General features: G+C 42.7%; 1 protein-coding gene across 1 annotated transcript in view; it reads right to left on the bottom strand.

Moving 5' to 3' along the window:
- The window catches only part of SERPINI1 (serpin family I member 1), an 81,274-nt gene that overhangs the window by 18,181 nt on the left and 44,540 nt on the right, over window positions 1-18,553 (bottom strand). The window contains 6 exon segments of the mRNA XM_030574559.1: window positions 12,212-12,271; window positions 12,273-12,315; window positions 12,318-12,357; window positions 12,359-12,411; window positions 14,032-14,226; window positions 17,666-17,896. Coding sequence (XP_030430419.1) covers window positions 12,212-12,271; window positions 12,273-12,315; window positions 12,318-12,357; window positions 12,359-12,411; window positions 14,032-14,226; window positions 17,666-17,896 — 622 coding nt within the window.

Below are 18,553 nucleotides of genomic sequence, written 5' to 3' on the forward strand. Positions count from 1 at the left end.
CAGGGCCGGATTAACATTTTGTGGGTCCAGTGCCAAATATATTTGTGGCTCCCCCGGGGGAATGATTGTAAAAGGGGCCGGGGGCAAAAGCACAGTGAGGCAGGAGCTAGGGTTGTTCCCTGGAGCAAGGGAGGGGCCAGGTGTAAACTGCAAGCTCGGCAGGGCTGGGGTACCTACCTGGTTCTAGCTCAGGGGCAGGCAAACCTTTTGGCCTGAGGGCCACATCGGGTTTCGTAAATTGTAAGGAGGGCTGGTTAGGGAAGGGGGTGGTGGGCCATCCCCCACCTCTTATCTGCCCCTCCCCTCCCAGAGACTCCTGCCCCATCCAACCCCCCCGCCCCCTTGTCCCATCCACACACCCCTGCTTTCTGTCCCCTGACCAGCCCTAGAGCCCTGTCACCCCATCCGACTCCTCCTCTCACTCCTGACACGCCCCCCGCTGGACCCTTGCCCCATCCAACCGCCCCCTTCACTCTGTCCCCAACTTCTCGCTGCCACTCCATCCAACTCCCACTCCTTCCTGCCTGCTCCCTGTCCCTATTCAACCCCGTCCCCCCCCAACCACCAACCCTAACTCCCCTGCCCTGTATCCAACCCCTCCGCTCCATGCCCCCTTACTGCGCTGCCTGGAGCACCGGTGGCTGGTGGTGCTACAGCCACGCTGCCTGGCTGGAGCCGGGCCACGCCACTGCCGCCACCATACAGCACAGAGCACCGGGTCAGGTCAGGCTCTGCAGCTGCACTGCCCCAGGAGCTCACAGCCCCGCCACCCAGAGCATTGTGCCGGCAGCTGAGCAAGCTGAGGCTGCGGGGTAGGGGAGACAGCAGGGGAGGGGCTAGGGGTGAGCCTCCCAGGCCAGGAGCATGGAGGCCAGGCAGGAGGGTCCCACAGGCTGGATGTGGCCCATGGGCCATAGTTTGCCCACCTCTGTTCTAGCCCATTCTCTTTGTCTCTCTCTGCACTGAGCTGCCCCTCCTCCTGCAGCAGCAGGACAGGTTCTCTTCCAGGCCTCTGGGGTGGGTGTTGGGAGGCTAATGTGGTTACCCCTATAACTGGACTTTTAGTTTCCAGTCAGCACTGCTAACCGGACAGTCCGGGTTGCGGGGTGGGAAGAGAAGGGAGTGGAGAGAGCTAGTGGACAGGGTCACGTCTGCTGTACTGCCCAGGTAGGTTGGAGACTGGGGATCAGTCAATACAGTATCCCCAGCCTATGTGACATGACAGCCAGTGGTGGATTTAGAGTTAGTGGGGCCCCCAGGCCCCATTTTTGGGACCCCTCCCTGGGACCCAGCCAAGAAAAAGAACATTCTCTCTTATCTCCCCCCGACCCTGTTTTATTTTCATTCTTTTTTTCTTCATCTTCCTTCTTTAAGTAATAGCAAGTAAATGAAAATGAAGTGAGGTATCTTGATTGTTCGTGAGTCTAACCTATTTTTCCACAGACCACTTAAATTGCAGAAGGTCTTGACAGACTACTTAATGATCTTTCCAAATATTGTTTGTACCATTAACTAACTATTGTAAAGCACTTTTGATAAGAGGGCTTTATTAAAAAAAATGTTGGGGTGCAGGGTCTGGCCAGGAGCTAGGCTGAGGAAGTGGGCTCAGGCTTGGGGTGTGGAGCGCTTACCTGGTTGGTGAGAGGCGTGCAGGTGGGGATGTGTGTGGGGGGTGCAGGGGTCAGGACAGGGGGCTGGGTGTGTGTGGGAGTGCAGGGATCAGGACAGGGGGCTGTGTGTGTGTGTGTGGGGGGGCTGTAGGAGCAGTCAGGGCAGGGGGCTGGAGAGGTGTGAGGGGGTGAAGGAGGATGAGGGTGTGGTCTGGGGTCGTGGAGGTGCTCATGGCAGGGGGCTGGAGGGGGTATGCCCTGATTCCAGCCCCTTCCCCAAGGCCTGCCCTTGCCTCTTCTCCTTCTCCTCCCCGGAGCGGTGAGTGTGCTGAGGTTCTGCTCTTCCCCCTCCCTCCTGCCGGCAAACAGCTGATCAGCGACAGGGAGAGTGGGAGGGGAGGGAACATAGCACCCTCCGGAAAAGAGGCAGGGGAGGAGCTTGGCTGCCGGCAGAGCAAGCCCTGCTGCAGCAGGAGCTGGCAGCATCAAGCTTCTGTCCCCACAGGAGAGAGCGGGGGCGAGGGGGGGAGAGGAGAAGAGCGGGCCGGGGCCCCTTTGGACTGTGGGCCCAGTGCCATGTTGCCAGTGGTACTATGCTAAATCCAGTACTGTGCATTCAGACTGCAGTTCTTATTAAAATCTCTCTCATATACTCTTGACCCAGTGGAAAAAACTATTGTGCAGTGTGTCATTTCTTGTAATAAAAATAACTAACAGTCAGTCTTATTTCATATTAACAAACCATGTATAATACAACATATGTCAATTATCCAGCAGCACTGTGAGAAATGAGAGGGGCTGCACAGAATCCTGACCCAGCATAAAGCAATTGATGAAGTGAGGAGATGATCTCATGGAATGTCAGGGCATATGCAAAAACTGGAAGCTGAACAAAAAATAAAATAAAATTAAAAAAAAATCTAGAGATAATGAAGAATGAAATGAAAAATGTCAGCTGGATTTTCCCATTGTCAAAAAAATCTAAGAAGAAAACAAAGCATGACTCATTCATGCAACAAAAATGCAGGCAGTAAAAAGTGACAACATAAGCCAAAGGGAATCAACAAAACATCAGCTAAACAGACCTTAATGTTCTTTACTAAGGCAGACTTTGTCTAAATGAAAAGATGATTTATGGGGGAAAGTACAGAAGCAGCTACAGCTTATTGGTGACAGCAAAAGAATTAAAGCACCATGCCCAAAGAGGTTCATGGTGCTTGGGAGGAAAAGAGGAGACGCATTCCCCCTTAAGAGTTCATTGCTTTGGCAGGATACCAGAAGACCAGCAAGTGACTAATACAATGTCATTAGTTGGGAAAGTCCCCTCTAGTGCTCCAGCAAATTTCACTGCAGTCAGCTTGACATCTTTTGTTAGAACACTGCACACTCTTAATGAATAAAATATACAGGCATAGTGTACAGATGAACCAAAGGCAGCCAACATGACTCCAGGAAGGGGAAAGTGTCCTTAACTAGTTTTGTTCTTTGAAAGGCTGCAGCACCCACTTTGCCCACGACAATGAACCCCATGCGGTCAGACAATGCAAGGCCCTTCGAACAACTTTAGCTCTACACTATGGGCCAAATCCTCAAGTCTTTATTTATTCAAAGCCCTCACTGACTTCAAGGCTCTGAAATAGTGGGCCAGATTCTGCTCTCAGTTATGCCAGTGTCAATCTAGAGTTACTCCACTGACTTCAATGCAAACTTTTCGAAAGAACTGAATAGTGCTTGGCTCTCGATGCAGGGATTAACTGGGGTTTAAGTGGAGCAGATGGACTTGCATGGGCATCTTATATAAAGGTGAACGTGCTGAGGAATATTTATTGCCACGTTACAATTCAGATAAATTGTAAAATTTAGAGCCCAAGCATGCCCCCTAATCTACATGCACAGGGGATGACATTATTTGGTATTAGATTAGTTGGTTATATATGCATTATATAAACAATTGGCAATTTAAAAAAAAATGAGTAAGCATTACAATAAAGGTGCCTACTAATATCTCAAACTGCCAGTGTCAAATCAGCTAGATGGTTCCCACCAGCAACAGGCTCTGACAGAGAATAAACATAACTATACACATCTGATGAACCTCAATACTGTTGGTTAAACATTAAGTGAGGAGGTAAGATGGTAGTGAGGATAATGGGTTTGAAAAACAACCTAGAGGTTGCAAACAAAAAACAACCCACCCACCCCCCCCCAACAACTGCAAAGGGAAACTTCCAACTGCAGAGAGATTACTAGCAGATATAAATGGGATTTAAGTGGATTTAAGTCTCTGGACTACTAGACCGCAAATAACATGCTTAGTAGATAAATGACAAATAATAAACTAGAAAAAAAAAATAGAGAATGCAAACAGATACATGAAAAAAAATACTGTTGCATACTAAGCTTGGAAGAGATTTGGGAGTTATTTTTGAAAAATCCCTAAACCCCGAAACTGAATATGCTGCAGAAGCACGGGTTGGGAGGATGGGAAGGAGGGAGGAAAAAAAGCAAAGTTTATCTGTGATATTACTAAAGAACTATATAAAATATTATATTGACAGTATATATGACACAGGCTATATTCTCATTCAGACCTCGGACAGGCCAAATGTTGGGTGGGTGAAGTTCACCAGAAGGCCTGCAAGAGGGATCTCATCAGATGATCAGATTTGATCATCAGAAAAATGTACACTCCTATATATGGACTGAGAAACACTACAAGTATTTCTTGAACTTCTGAAAACTAAGCTGGCCCATTAAGAAAAGTTTCAGAGTAGCAGCCGTGTCAGTCCGTATCCGCAAAAAGAACAGAAGTACTTGTGGCACCTTAGAGACTAACAAATTTATTTCAGCGTGAGCTTTCGTGAGCTACAGCTCACTTCTTCTCATGCTGAAATACATTTGTTACTCTCTAAGGTGCCACAAGTACTCCTGTTCCTTTAAGAAAAGTGACACCAATCACACCCCGTTCAACTTTGCCATGTGTTGTTGAAAACTTATTCAGAATCAGCTGACTCAATTTAGATTCTGTAGATCTTTCTAATATGATACCCTCTTTCCTTTTTTACATGCTTTGTTAAGCGGTGAATTTACAATAAAAATATCACAATTGGCATCTGAATGAGCTCCCCTTGAAAGTAATGGGTCTGTTCACACCTCAGGGTCTTGGCAAACTCAGGGAGACATCATAGTATCAGTTACACTCAGGTCACATTTTCAAGGATTTCTTTGCAGCTGTAACAGCTAGAAATTTAAATCAATTCTGACAACGATGATGACTGTATTATTAATTATTATTATTATTATATTATTATTATTATTATAACTAAAGTTGACAGTCTAGAGAACAACTAAGCAGTCTGTTCAGCCCCAGCCCCCAGGTTAGTCCTTTGGGGCACCCCACACTTTGGGAATGCTGCACTACATGATATTCAACCATAAGGAAGTAATTTCCTCCATAATGTGCAGGCAGAATGTGCGCGCATCATGCAGAGCAGAAGAACTGCATATTTCCAGGAGATCTAAAAGTATCTATCTTCCAGTCTTATACTGGCAACTGGACAAAAGGAGATGTACTTTGGAGCTTCAAATGCTATAAAAACAGGGCAAATCAAATTTTCATACCCATTAGACAGAAGTCATAGTCACTGAAGAAATGCAGTTATTTGACAGCACTTGAAACTTAAGTGGAATCTGACAAAAAGAAAACCTACATGTTAATCCCAAATCTATTCTATCAACATCCTGAGACACCATAGGGAGAGTAATGCAAACAGCAAGTGAAAAACTGGACTCTTCTGCAATGACCAAAAACAAACCCAAATACAACCCCCCCCCAAAAAAAAAAACAGACAAGAGATAGAAGAGAAATATCTGAGCTTGAATAAAAGCTTGTTTGTATATAATACATTGGAAAACTGTTACATGACCTCATGCTTCCATGAGGATGAAAAATGTCAATGATCTATTCCCTGAGAAAGCATTAACTTGTAAACCTGATCCACTTTCAAAGAACCCAATAATGTTTATTGCCATAACACCACAGGTTAAGAGGCGAGACGACTGGTCTGACTGTATAGTACATTCATCCAAAGGGGAACATCTACATCTGCTACACACTGGGGATTATTTCCTGTATTATAGTAGCTTTGATATATATGTTAATATCTCTTTGGAGACTTTTATAAAGAGAGCAGATGTTGGCAAGAGGCAAAGAAGCAGCACAACAAGGCTGAGGAGATAGCCAAGTATGAGAAAGTCGGGGTGAGCATTAGGGCATGACTACACTTGCAGATGTAGGGCCCTGAGAGTTAAACCCGCCTTTGTAGAGTGCTGTAGGGAAAGCGCTGCAGTCTGTCCACACTGACAGCTTCAAGCGCATTGGTGTGGCCACATTTGTGGCACTTGCAGCGGCATTGGGAGTGGTGCATTATGGACAGCTATCCCGCATGCAAGTGACTGCAACGTGCTTTTCAAATGAGGGGGTGAGGTGGAACGTGACAGGGTGTGTGTGTGCATGTGGGGGGAGAGAGTGGGTTAAGCATGCTGTCTTGTAAATTCAGACCCTCCTCTCCCTCCCCGCCTCTCTCTCTCTCTCTCTCTCTCACTCAAAGCAAACAGTAAATGTTTGCTTTTCTCTGAGCTGATAAGCAGCCGGCTTCTCCGAAACCAAAAGGAGAAAGGGCATTTCCGCATTCGTGTGGCCAATTTCACAACGACAAGAGTGGCCACTTGACTTAAAGGGATTACGGGACGTTTCCGGAGGCTGATCACAGCGCAGTAACGTAACACTTCGTTCACACTGGCGCCGCGGCGCTCCAGCCGGGCGCAGCAAATGTTATTCCGCTGGCCAAGGTGGAGTACCAGCAATGCTGTAGCTGCGGAGTCAGAGCACTCTACATACCTTGCCAGTGTGGATGGGGAGTGAGCCAGGGCGCCTGGGGCTGCTTTATTGAACTGTAACTCACAAGTGTAGCCAAGGCCTTAGTGCAGCAGTCATATTTTTACTAGGTCTGTCTCTTCACTTCCTACCTAGAACTGTGGGCTTGATCCAGAAATCACTAAAGTAGATGACCATGTTTCTCTTTAGAGCAGGTACCATATCATCTAGCAATAGCAAAACACAATATCTAAACTTCTCTGATATGATCCAGCTTTCCAATAAATGTCAGTTTTCAATGAGTTATGGAAGATGAGCCCTGCGTCAAGGATTAAAGTTATACAACAGTGAGATTTAGAGGAGGCATTTATGTCCTTTTAGAGACAGAGTCCTTAGTTTAGAATTTATGTAGCAAATTAATTAATACGATTCATCCAAAACCTGTCTAGGTTCAGAAAGGACAGAAGAGAAAGGATGAGAGGGTCCAGCCCCACAAGATGCTGAGTGTCTCCTGTAAGCTGCTGATTCCACTGAACCAATGGGAGCTGAAGTACTTAGAATCAAACAGGACTGGGGTCTACTTTTTGCTCACACGGCAAAAGGAAGTGGGAGCAAAATTTAATTCAGCCAGAGGTTATCGTTTCAAAGTTACTTAGTTTGTGAGAGGAAGTTGAAAATCTAGGTTCTCAAACTGGTCCACAGCACATTGCTTTTTGCTCTGCATAAAAATAAAGCAAATGCAAAAAAAAAAAAAAAGAGGAACAAGTGCATTAGTTCAGATCACAGGTAAAATTCACACCTGCCTAGATGGCCAGTATAAGCCCTCAGCATCTGAAGCAGTGTTTTAGTCTCTTAGGGAACCTAGGCTTCTATATGCTCGTTTAATACAGCTTCAGACATATTAGCCTGCATCTTAACAGGGCTTTTCAACGATGCCAAAGCTAACTCATCTGAGCAAACATGACTGAAACAGTCTCCTTCCTCCCCATCTTTGTCCATCAGGACCAGGCCATAAACATACTCTTGTCATAGTATCTTTCCCCAATCTGAACCTTAGAGTCCAAAAGTTGGGGTACTAGCATGAATTCCTCTAAGCTTAATTACCTGCTTAGATCTGATAAGCTGCCACCAATCAGGAATTCCAATGCCTGATACACTCTGGTCCCCCGAAAACCTTCCCTGGGGACCCCAAGACCCAAATTCCTTGAGTCTTACCACACAGGGAAATAAACCATTTCCCTCCCCTTCTCCTCCCCTCCAGGGGTTCCCTCCGTGGGCTCCTGGAGAGATATACAGATTCAAGCTCCGTGTATCTAAAACAAAGGGATTCCACCCTTCTCCCTCCCTGTTAAGTACAGACTCAAATCCCTTGGGCCTCAACAAGGGGAAAAAAATCAGACAGGTCTTAAAAGCAAAACTTTTAATAAAAAAAAGAATAAAAAAAATTACTGTAAATTCAAAATGAAATATTACAGGGTCTGTCAGCTTCTAGAAACTGAAAAAAAAAAGCCTCCTCCAGCAAAAATACAATTTAAAATACTTCCAGCCAAATACACATTAAACTTCTACCAGCCAGATACACATTTGCAAATAAAGAAAACCAATTAAAAAAACTAAACCGCCTTTCTACTTGCACTTACTACTTGAATAAAAAATTAGAGCCTGTAGTACGTCCAGTCACTCTCAGATCCCAGAAAGAACAAAGCCAAAGCCAAAGCCAAAACACACAAACAAAGGCTTCCCTCCACCAAGATTTAAAAGTATGTTGTCTCCTGATTGGTCCTTTGGTCAGGTGTTTGGTTCCCTGTTTGTTAACCCTTTACAGGTAAAAGAAACATTAACTCTTAACTATCTGTTTATGACAACTCTACCACAGCCCTCATTCACAGTGGTAAGAGCGCCTCTGCCCTGAGTTCTGTACATCTCTATGATCATGTCACAAGAAGAACCAGAGCTGACAAATGCCAGAAATAGCAGAAGGGCCAAGGAAAGAATGAGCAGGTAGGAAAAGCTCTCCCCCACCCCCCACTCCCGTTTTTTAGGCATACCAACTGTGGCATGTGAAACTCTTTGACCCGTTTGAGACATATTTTAAAAAGGATGGCAAGTAAATAAAAATAAATGAAAGACAGTAATTTTAAAGTCCGGGCATAGTTAGACATTCCATAAGAAGAGTTGCTCAGACTGCACTCTTGTTATTAGCCAGTAGTTTTCTCTTTCGTTCTCTTCAAATAAATTATGTTTGGGAGACATTTTTGTAAATTAGTTTCATGGTCTGTTTCACTTCTAAGCAGAAGTGGATTAAAATGTTGATCACTTTACCCCTGGTTAAGCTAGAAACAATTATTTGAACATGAAAAATTAGAAAGTATAATTTAACAATCCTGTATAATTCTCCCCTTTGCTATTAAGAGAAGTAATACAGAGTTTCATTTGCACACAGATAGCACAGATAGAAATTGGAAAAGTTGTGATTAACTCTGCTGTGCCTAGTCATTCAGGCCCGATTACAAATGTATAAGTTTAAAAAAATGTTCATTTTATAATTGGATACCATCTTTCGGGGGCATGAAAATTTAATTTTATTTCACTGCTGCTTTCGATTTCTCAGTGGACAGAGTCTGCAGGCCACATTTCATAATGTGCCTTTTCAGTTAGAGGATAAAATATTTATGAAGTGTTTATTTAGTGCACTGATAAAATCCTGCAGATCACCTCTGAATCCTAATAGAAATCTAGCATGCTGGGAGTGCACAGTTAATCTCTGCAATTTAATAAGGGAATTACTGTATCTCTACGTTGAATTTCAAGGCCACATTAGTTTTTTTAATAATCTGAAAAATACAGAAGGAGATTAATGGCACCTAATTTTATCCAGTTTGATTATCGTTAATTCATTAACATGTACAAAATGCTTTAAGGTGCTGGATGGAAGGTGCAAACTGAGGTTACGTTGGGAGTAGAAGATCTGTATTTCCCAGTTGGTTGTGACAGGCTCCTCCATATCAAGGAGCATGAAGACTAGCAGAAGAGGAGCTGTTGGTTAGAGGAGGAGCAACAATAGGAGTGGGGAAATGCACATAACCCAGCAGGACTGGATTAAAGTCTACGCACTATAGGCGCATGCCTAGGATCCTGACTCCTGGAATCATGTGACATTATAGAGTCATGTGTTCCTGTAAGCTGCACACTTGAGCGGCCGTGGCGGAGAGATTTAAGTGCTGCGGACAGCCAGCAGCCATATGTTCAGGTGCCCTTCCTCCCTCCAACATTGCTCCGTCCTGCAGCTGCCCCGGGACCCTCCTACTGGCTGTGCCGGACTTTCTTAAAGAGACAGTGCATTATTTCTGAGATTGCCCCGTCAGTCTCTCTCTTACACACACACACACTTTTTCTCTCTCATACACACACTCTTTCTCCCCCTGTCCATGCACCCAATCTCCGCAGAGCAGGGGAGGGGAGACAACAGGGCTCAGATCAGAGCAGGAGAGCTTTCAGTGAGTGCCTTAAAGAGAGAGCACAGGATTTCTCTCAGAAACTTTCCCAGCAACCAGCACACACACACACAGACATACACAGTCTCTGTGTCACACTCACCTCCCAACACATACTTGCATTATTGTTGTTGTTACTTCTTGGTACTTCCTGCAATGCACACATATATTCTCTGTAATTTTATTCTTTCAACATGTGTTATATTAGTGTTTTGACTGATCTATGCATTTCATAATTTTTATTTCTCTTACACTTAAAATGTAATTCTTTGAGTAGTGAGTTCTAAAATGCCTAACCTGTCCTGGCTGGAGTAATTATCCTTATTTCACTTTTTAAAAATATATAATTATATCTAATTTTTGTGTGTCTACTGGTGGCGCACACGCCTCAGTGCACATAACAAAATTTATTCCACAAATTGATAAAAAAAATTAGAGGAATATTGATAGTCTATGCTTTTGTTTTTGTTTTTTTGTTTTTTTTTTAAAGTTTCTAGCACTTATGGTTGCAAAGAAAAAGCTTGAAAAAAATGTGATAGAACTGTAACAGATGTAATGACACCTGCCTGAGTCTGCAGACAGCCTGGAACAGTAGTTCTGAGAGGGATGAACTGCCCCATGCATCTCAATGGGGGCATTGCTCTGGAGGGCCCTGCCAACACCACCCCAACAGAAGAACAGTGTAATGGGCCCAGCCCAAGTAGATACACCCTGGCTGCTGTGCAAGCCCCTTCCCTTCCCGTCCCTTCCCCCCCGTGCCTCTTCAGAGTGCAAGGGACGAGGGTGGTGGTGTAAGAAGTGGTTACCTGTGCTGCTCTCGGGGTGGAGGGAGAAGTTACCCTCCTGTCTGGGGGAGATGGAGACCCCAAGATAATGCTCTTGCCTTTCTGGGAGGGATTTCCCAGCCTCTGCCACTCCAAGTGGTGGTGGGATGGGGCATGGCTTGAGACATGGGGTGGTGTGATGTGCCCAGGGCCCTGGCTTGCCTTCATCTAGCCCTGTAACTCTGGATTTGCTCCACAATCCATAGCATGCTCCCATGGCTGCAGGTATCTTCTTGAAAAGGACCTTCACATTGGTAACAAGGGTTTGGTTAAGAAAGTTTTATTTGTTTAAAATAAAACTATTATAAATTATCCCTTCTCAGCACACAAAGTGGCTCTCAGGTCATATGTACACCATTTCAATTAAATGTTACTGAAATAAAGAGCAGTAACTACCATTTAATGTCTTTGTTCAGCAACAACAGAATGGTGGCAAAGATAACAGTTCCTTAAAACCACTGGACCATAATGCACTTCAGATGTCCTCTGCCACCATCTGTTTTCTGTTTTCAAACTATTCCTTTGCCACTTTTTTTTTTCTCCAGTTCATTTGCAGAGTGGCTTACAGAAGCCTTACATAAAACAATAAATGAGAAGCACAATTATATTCTTAGATATATAGATATAATGAAAGTTCAGCTAGTCTAAATAGAGAAATTAAGATGATTAAAGAGCATCTTTTCAAAAACTGCACACATCACTGAGGGAAGTTCTTGCTATACACTGAAAAACTATCAATGTCACCTAAGGATAACAGATGCAATAGCTTGATATAAAGTCCTCTGAAGTCCGTAAAAGTCTTGCCATTGACATCAGTGGAGTTTGCATCAGGCCCTAAGGGAAAACAAATTGGAAGGGATTCCTGTAAGTTCCTGTGCTTATTACAGAATAACCTTGCATACTACAAACACTAAGGTTATGTAACTGCAAATACTTCCTTATCCAAAAGGTAACTGGCAAGGGTCACCACTGCAACAGAAAAGCCTGACAAGAGGTTTGTATCTGATGGAACGGATCTATCATTGCTCCAAGTAACCAGTGTAAAATCAATCCTTAAACTCTAAAATCAGTGCTGACAGTAAGAAAGTTTTCAATTTGGACCAACTTACATCAAAATAAAATGGCCTCTTGGAGGTAATTTTAATGGGAAATCTCCAAGAATTCTCACCCTGTTCTCTCACTGCCTAGAAATTTCACATCTGTGTTCTAAAACCCACCCCCATGCAAAGCACATGACAAATCTCAAGCCATCTTGAAAACAGAAAACACTGTTGTAATGATTATCAGCATTTGCTGATGCGCCTATCCTTCTCTACTACCTTGTACAGTCATATAATGACACAGCAGGCAAAGCACATACAAATTCACCCTCCGTTTAAAATGTTGTACTTGGAATATAGTCCTCACCTTGGTAATACACCTCCACGTTTTGTTTTTCACGAGTTAGCCCATTCCTCAATCAACTGGCTTGACCAATGGCTCCAGTGTGACGAGTGGAACTTCCTGTCTGAAAGAACTATCATCATACTTATCTCATCGCCTTCGTATGGTATATTCCAGAACTTGATAGATACCTCCTGCTTCATTGGAGCCATCGCTGAACTCCCCTACAAAAGAGGAATATAATTCCATAATAAGAGTTTCCTTTAAACTTTGTCTTTACTAAAGGAAGTGGGGAAAAATGCACGCTATGCAACACTAGTAATCTATCAGATGTAAATTACACATAACAAACAGGTACGCTGTATTCAAAGAAGGCAAAAACAACAAACTTTAATTATTAACCTCAGCTTAAGCTTGGTAAAATTTCCAAAGAGCCTAAGTAACTGCTCACTGACTCTCAATGAACTTAGGCTCCCCAAATGTCTAAATTATATTTTAAAATGAGGCTTAAGCCAGGCCTATACTACAGATTTGTGCTGGCATAGTTATCTGGGGTCAGGGCATGAAGTGGTGGGATCCCTAACATAATTATAACTGGCAGACATCTGTAGTGCAGATGTACAAAGGGCACTTTGAAATTTTCATCTTTTCTCAATTACTAAGTTTTTCTTAATACTTGATTCCTTGTGATGGTCAATTAAAGTTTGTAAAGTGTTTCTAAGATAATCTATAGTATTTAAAAAAGTAGATCCCTCAAGTATCTTAGAATATGATTCAGAAAAAAAACATGCCAGTTAGACTGAACATGGATCTCAGCTTTTGATACTACTTATCACTTAACCAATCCTCCTCTATTACCTTAGTGTCATCAACAAAACAATTCAACTATACACTGCTTACATTTACTTGTCTAGCATTTTCTCTCCCCAGGTGTAGTTACATCCTCATGTGGAGAAAAAAGATTTACTTAACTTGCTCCCTGTTTGGTCTGCCAGAACCCAGATTTGTTACCCTTCTGGGCACCCCTTTTCTCTCACAGTCTGAGGTAGATATGTTTATAAGCAATCCTTTACTCATTATAATTTATGAAATAGGTATACAGAGCCAAGGACAGTCTCTTAGTTAGATTTTAGAAATCTAAAGCAATAATAAGTAGACCAAAAAATTCAGTTTCTCTAAAGCCTAGTAACTTCAAAGCTGCTTCTGAATAAGATAAGGAAGGCACCTTAAACATCAAACATGATGAAATCAAAACTTCAAAATGAAACATTTCATAATTTGATTTAAGGATCTTTACTTTGTATATTTGACACGTGACGTTGGCAATTTGTGTTTTAAACCTTATAAAGCTTAACTTATTGACGCTCATTTCTACTGTCATTAATTATTTACCCCATCATAATTTCCTGCAAACTGAAAATTTAAAATTGATAAAAACAGAACAACTGCTGAAAAATAGCTTCAGTATTACCTGTTGAAATTATAAAACAAAATAAAAGATGAATTCTGTCAAGGCAACATTTTAACTGACCATATATGTGTGTGAAGAAATACCCAACAAGGGAATGCCAAATCAGGTAAAAGCAGCAAGAGTCCTGTGGCACCTTATAGACTAACAGACGTCTTGGAGCATGAGCTTTTGTGGGTGAATACCCACTTTGGTCGGATGCATATAGGGGAAATTTCCAGGGGCAGGTGTATATGCAAGTAGGTAACTGCATATAGTTTGGCAACCATATACAAACGTGCAGAATTGTGCATGGCTGAATAAGTAGCGTCATATTATTGCTACAATGAGTTAGTTATTTGCACTAATTAAGTCAGCTGTCCAGGTCCCAGCTTACCATAATAAAATTCTCCCTGTTGGTACATCATAGGAATCTGTACTTCACTTTCATCATCTTTAGTGAAAGAGAAAGTCCTTGTATTTTCAGGTCTGAATTGCGACTTCCAGTTTCCCTTGAAGTAGACTGCATTGACGAGGGCCAAATGAGTTAGAGCACTGAAATCCCTTGATGAGGTAAAATCTTTGATCATGTCTGTCAGACAGAAAGGAAAAGAAGGAGTGCTTCAAACTGCACGTACAATTGAATATTCAATCAAAACTCATCCAGCTCGTGAAAGGCAAGAAAATAAAAAATAGCACTAACATAAAATTTCCATTTCAGATTTCCTCAATAAATTCCAAATTAAATTTCCAGCATTTTCAAAACCTAAATAAATCACAGTGTCGGTATGTAAATCCTTCCTTCAAGTGGCTATCAGTCACTTGTTTCTAAGCATCACATTTAAAATATAACCCACACTGAAACCTTGAGGAAATGTGAGTTAAAGTTTCTCCTGGTGCTACGGTACAGTCACTATTTCCTTCCCAGGGATCAACTTTTATGGACTTGGGCTGTAATCTAAAGAACACCTGACAGATGTGCTTAACTTTTAAGAACATAAAGAGTCCCACTGAGTGGGGCCTTTAACAGCAATGACATCAAGAGCAGGCAGCACTGTCACTAGGCATTTTAGTGTCTGGAGTGAGCAAGCATATTTGCACCCCCTACTGATTCTTTCACTCCCATGCAGGGGTGAAAGTGAGCCGATATGGGCTGGTACTGCATAGGTAGGGTCTGTGCCAGCAGGGCCACTGACAGGGGAGGCAAAAGGGGCAGGGATGTTAAAGTGTTGCTGCGGCAGTGCTTTAACACTGCTGCCCACCCCGCCCCCCTTGGCAGCCCTACCAGCAGGGCCACTGACTGGGGGGGAGGGGGGGAAGGCAGCAATGTTAAAGTGCTGCCATGGCAAAGGACCCTGCAGCGCTTTAATGTCCCTGCCCCTTTTGACCCCCCCTCAGCTGCCAATGGGCAGGAAGGGGGCAAAGGGAGCAGCTGCCCTGGGGCTGGCCTTTTAAATCACCACTGGAGCCGCAGGCAGCACGGGGCAGGCAGCATGGAAGGGCTAGCTGGGGCATGCTGACCCCCCAGCCCTGCCCCTTCCGCCTGAGGCTCCGCCCTTTCTGGGAGCCAGCCCCAGCCCCAGAACGGTAAGTGACTGTAGTTACTTTCACCCCTGCCCCCATCATTTTTCTGCCCCCACTACTTTGCGTCCTGGGCAGTTGCCCAGCCTTGCTTACAGCCCTGAGAGTGGGTCAGGTACTTAGTTTTCACACAGGCAAAGTCCCACATCTTATATCTACTGTAGTCATGAGAGGCTTGTTAGCTGAGCATAGCAGCTGCTATGCTTACACTCCTAAATAAATTATTCTAATCAGAGTGCATTGTCTGTTACCTGATATAGCTGATTGGATACAACTTGTTTCAGTAAAATAATTTTGAGTTTATAACTCTGTAAGAACAGTGACAAAACTGGATTTAATAATTCATCCCAGATGGATTCCTTACTCCCATTTATGACCAACATGCTATATAATGGGTTAAAATAAAAAAGAAGGCACTCTATCTGGTTATTACTTCTCAATTCATGATTTGTTCATGAGTGTGTTTAGAGTCAAATTCTGCCTCTAGATGCATTTGCAGAACTCCACAGAGCAGCCAATTGGTATCACATTTGTGCATCTGAGGGCAGAATCTGGTTCGTGCTGTCCTGGGAGTAACTGTTTTTGTTTATACTTCAGTTTATTCAGAGCAATGTCCCTTGAGGCAGAAAGATTACCACAGTCAAGAGAACACACACATACACACGCACGCACTACTCAGTTCCAACACAAAAGCTTGTTTGAATGGGGGGGGTGGGGGGGGGGGGAGAGAGAAAGACAGAATCTGAAGTCTTTCCTTTCCTTGTTGGAAATTTCATTTTCAGTGACATTTTCCAAACAGTTCTTGGTAACACACATTACTGTATATTAGATTTCTATATGGTGTGGAATATTTTCTTAAGACAGGTATGTCTCATTTATTTTGAACCTTGTTGAGCACATATTACTCAAAGCTTTGAGAGGAGTGTGTTTAACAAGCCATGGATGAAATCCCAACTACCCCCCTGCGGCACTCTTGTGAGGGAGAGGGTCTGCTCTTCCCTCGATAGCAACCAGGCAAGAATGAGCTCTGGTGCTACAGGGACATTAAGCTGAGGGATTATGACTGCCTGTCAGTGCATCATGGCCTCAGTGGACTGTGGACTGCCAGCTTGGTCAGCACAAAGGATGCTTGTGCAGCAGGCATTAGACAGGTGCTTTAAAACGTGCCTTCTAATAAAACACAAAAAGGTGCACCCAACTGTACATTCACCTATGCCAGCATGATGTGACCTACTGCATGGCTAGTGCTACTTTGTCCCCTCCATTTCTGAGTTTCCAAAAAGCAAGGCAGGATTTTACCTCTGAGGTGCAACATATTCCCAGATACTTTGGCAAAACAGGATGCATTCCAACTGGAGCAAGAGCCAGTACTTTTCCCATTTATGCCACAAATTTACATATTAAATAACGCATTTCTTCCCATAACAGCTCTACAGCTAGATTCTCAAATATCATGGGAATATGTGTGTGGTAGAAATTCCTAGAAAGATTCTGGCCTTACCTTTAGACTTACAGTGTTGCAGCTAAGGACAGAATCTGGCCTCTATTGATAATATTTTAACACCACAAACTAATAGTGGAAAAAGAATTCAAATAAAATTATTTTCTCTGATCCACAAGTTGGAATACGCTCTGTTTTTATTTGCTCTCCAAGTATGTATGGAACCAAGCAATCAATGGGAGCACCATACAGGCAATGATCAGAATTCAACAGCAAATCTGAGCAAATACATTTGCTTTTTTAGTTTTGCATTTACTGTTTTCTCCTACTAGAGATCTCTGTTCACCTTAGCAGTGATAGTCTTATCAATGGTCAAATTCTGTCTTTGGCAACACTGATATGGCTTCTACTGCAGTCAACAGGGACTGCATATGTCCAGATTTTGTCATTGGATCTGCATATGTCTACCAAAACTGACTTTATATTCCTTAATATATTTGGGCCCGATCCTGAGAGGCAATGAGCACCCACAATTCTCAATTTTAAGTCATTACTAAGCTCAGGCCAGTAACGCCTTTAAACATATTTTATATTTAGTAATCAACAGTTTTAGAAAGAAAGCATGAAAAAAATAATTTTCATTAATAAAATACATTTACATTAAATAGAAAATAGAGACTCAAATCACAGAGTGACTGCTAGTAAAGTGTCATTATTTACCAGTAGATATCAGTAGATACTGCAGTATTTTCTTATATGTAGAAGAGGAAATGAGAGGGTGTGGTTAGTGATGGCAAAAGCTGATTTTTGAAAGGACTATCATAGTACAGGAAAAAATATAATTGTGCTAAGAATCGATGCTAGAATTGTCTCAGAGAGAAGATATCTTCTCTCTCACTTAAGATTAAGGTGACAGACAAGACAAAGGTCAACCAGTACTGACCTACTTCAGCACGACATAACCGAACATTTACAGTAAGAGAGAAATAAAAGAACTACAGGGACTTACTATTTGTATGATTCTCAACCCACTTATTGATGTGGTTAGCTACAGCTGCACTTTGACTAAAGTCTACGTTTTCTACTTCAGCTTTAAAGTATTTTTTCACCAATTGCAAAAATTTGTCACTGATGTGAAATCCATTCTGAACATAGAGGGAGTTGGCAATTGTCATCACGTACTGGCTTTCCTCAGTAGTTGCCATATCAGAAAGGTCCTTCAAGAATGAAAATTCTTCACCTGAAAAGAAAATAAAAGAAAAAGAAAAACATTAAAAGGAGTTTGTTTTCCTTAAGGCTCCCCACTACCAATTCATAATGATATTTTAGCCTCAAGTACAGAAAATCCATTAACATTCTAGAGTTGTTTACTATTTTTTTTTAAAAGACTCAGATACAGAAAATGTAAACAAATCAGAGGTCAACAATAAAAATAAAAAAGCACACACAGTGACCAAGATAATATACTACATTTCACTGACTTGAATGTGCACGTTGTAGACTGTTCCATTTCAGATACCGAAGATGTGAATTAATCTGCATGGCAGGCCATTGTGCAATGACTAGTTTGGGTTTCTACTGTCCACAATAAGCAGCATTAGCGAGCCATTCCCTCAACCCCACACACAACCCTGCCAACTGTAGTGCTTTCATTTGTCCTAACATCAAAATGAATCATTCTGACCTATCCCGAGAAAAAAAAAATTCTCGCATGTTTCCTTCCGAAATGCTCAATGGGTCTTGTATTGTGTCCTAAATGTTAACAATTTGGGGCCCTGAAACCCCCCCCCCCAAAAACAACAACAACAACAACAACGAGTTTCAATGCTAAAGCCCTCCACTGAGAACTCTTCATCAGCGGAACTTAGGTCTAGGGACTTTAAAATTACTTCAGTTA

This window comes from Gopherus evgoodei, chromosome 9 (assembly GCF_007399415.2).
Source record: "Gopherus evgoodei ecotype Sinaloan lineage chromosome 9, rGopEvg1_v1.p, whole genome shotgun sequence".
Classification (NCBI taxonomy): Eukaryota; Metazoa; Chordata; order Testudines; family Testudinidae; genus Gopherus; species Gopherus evgoodei.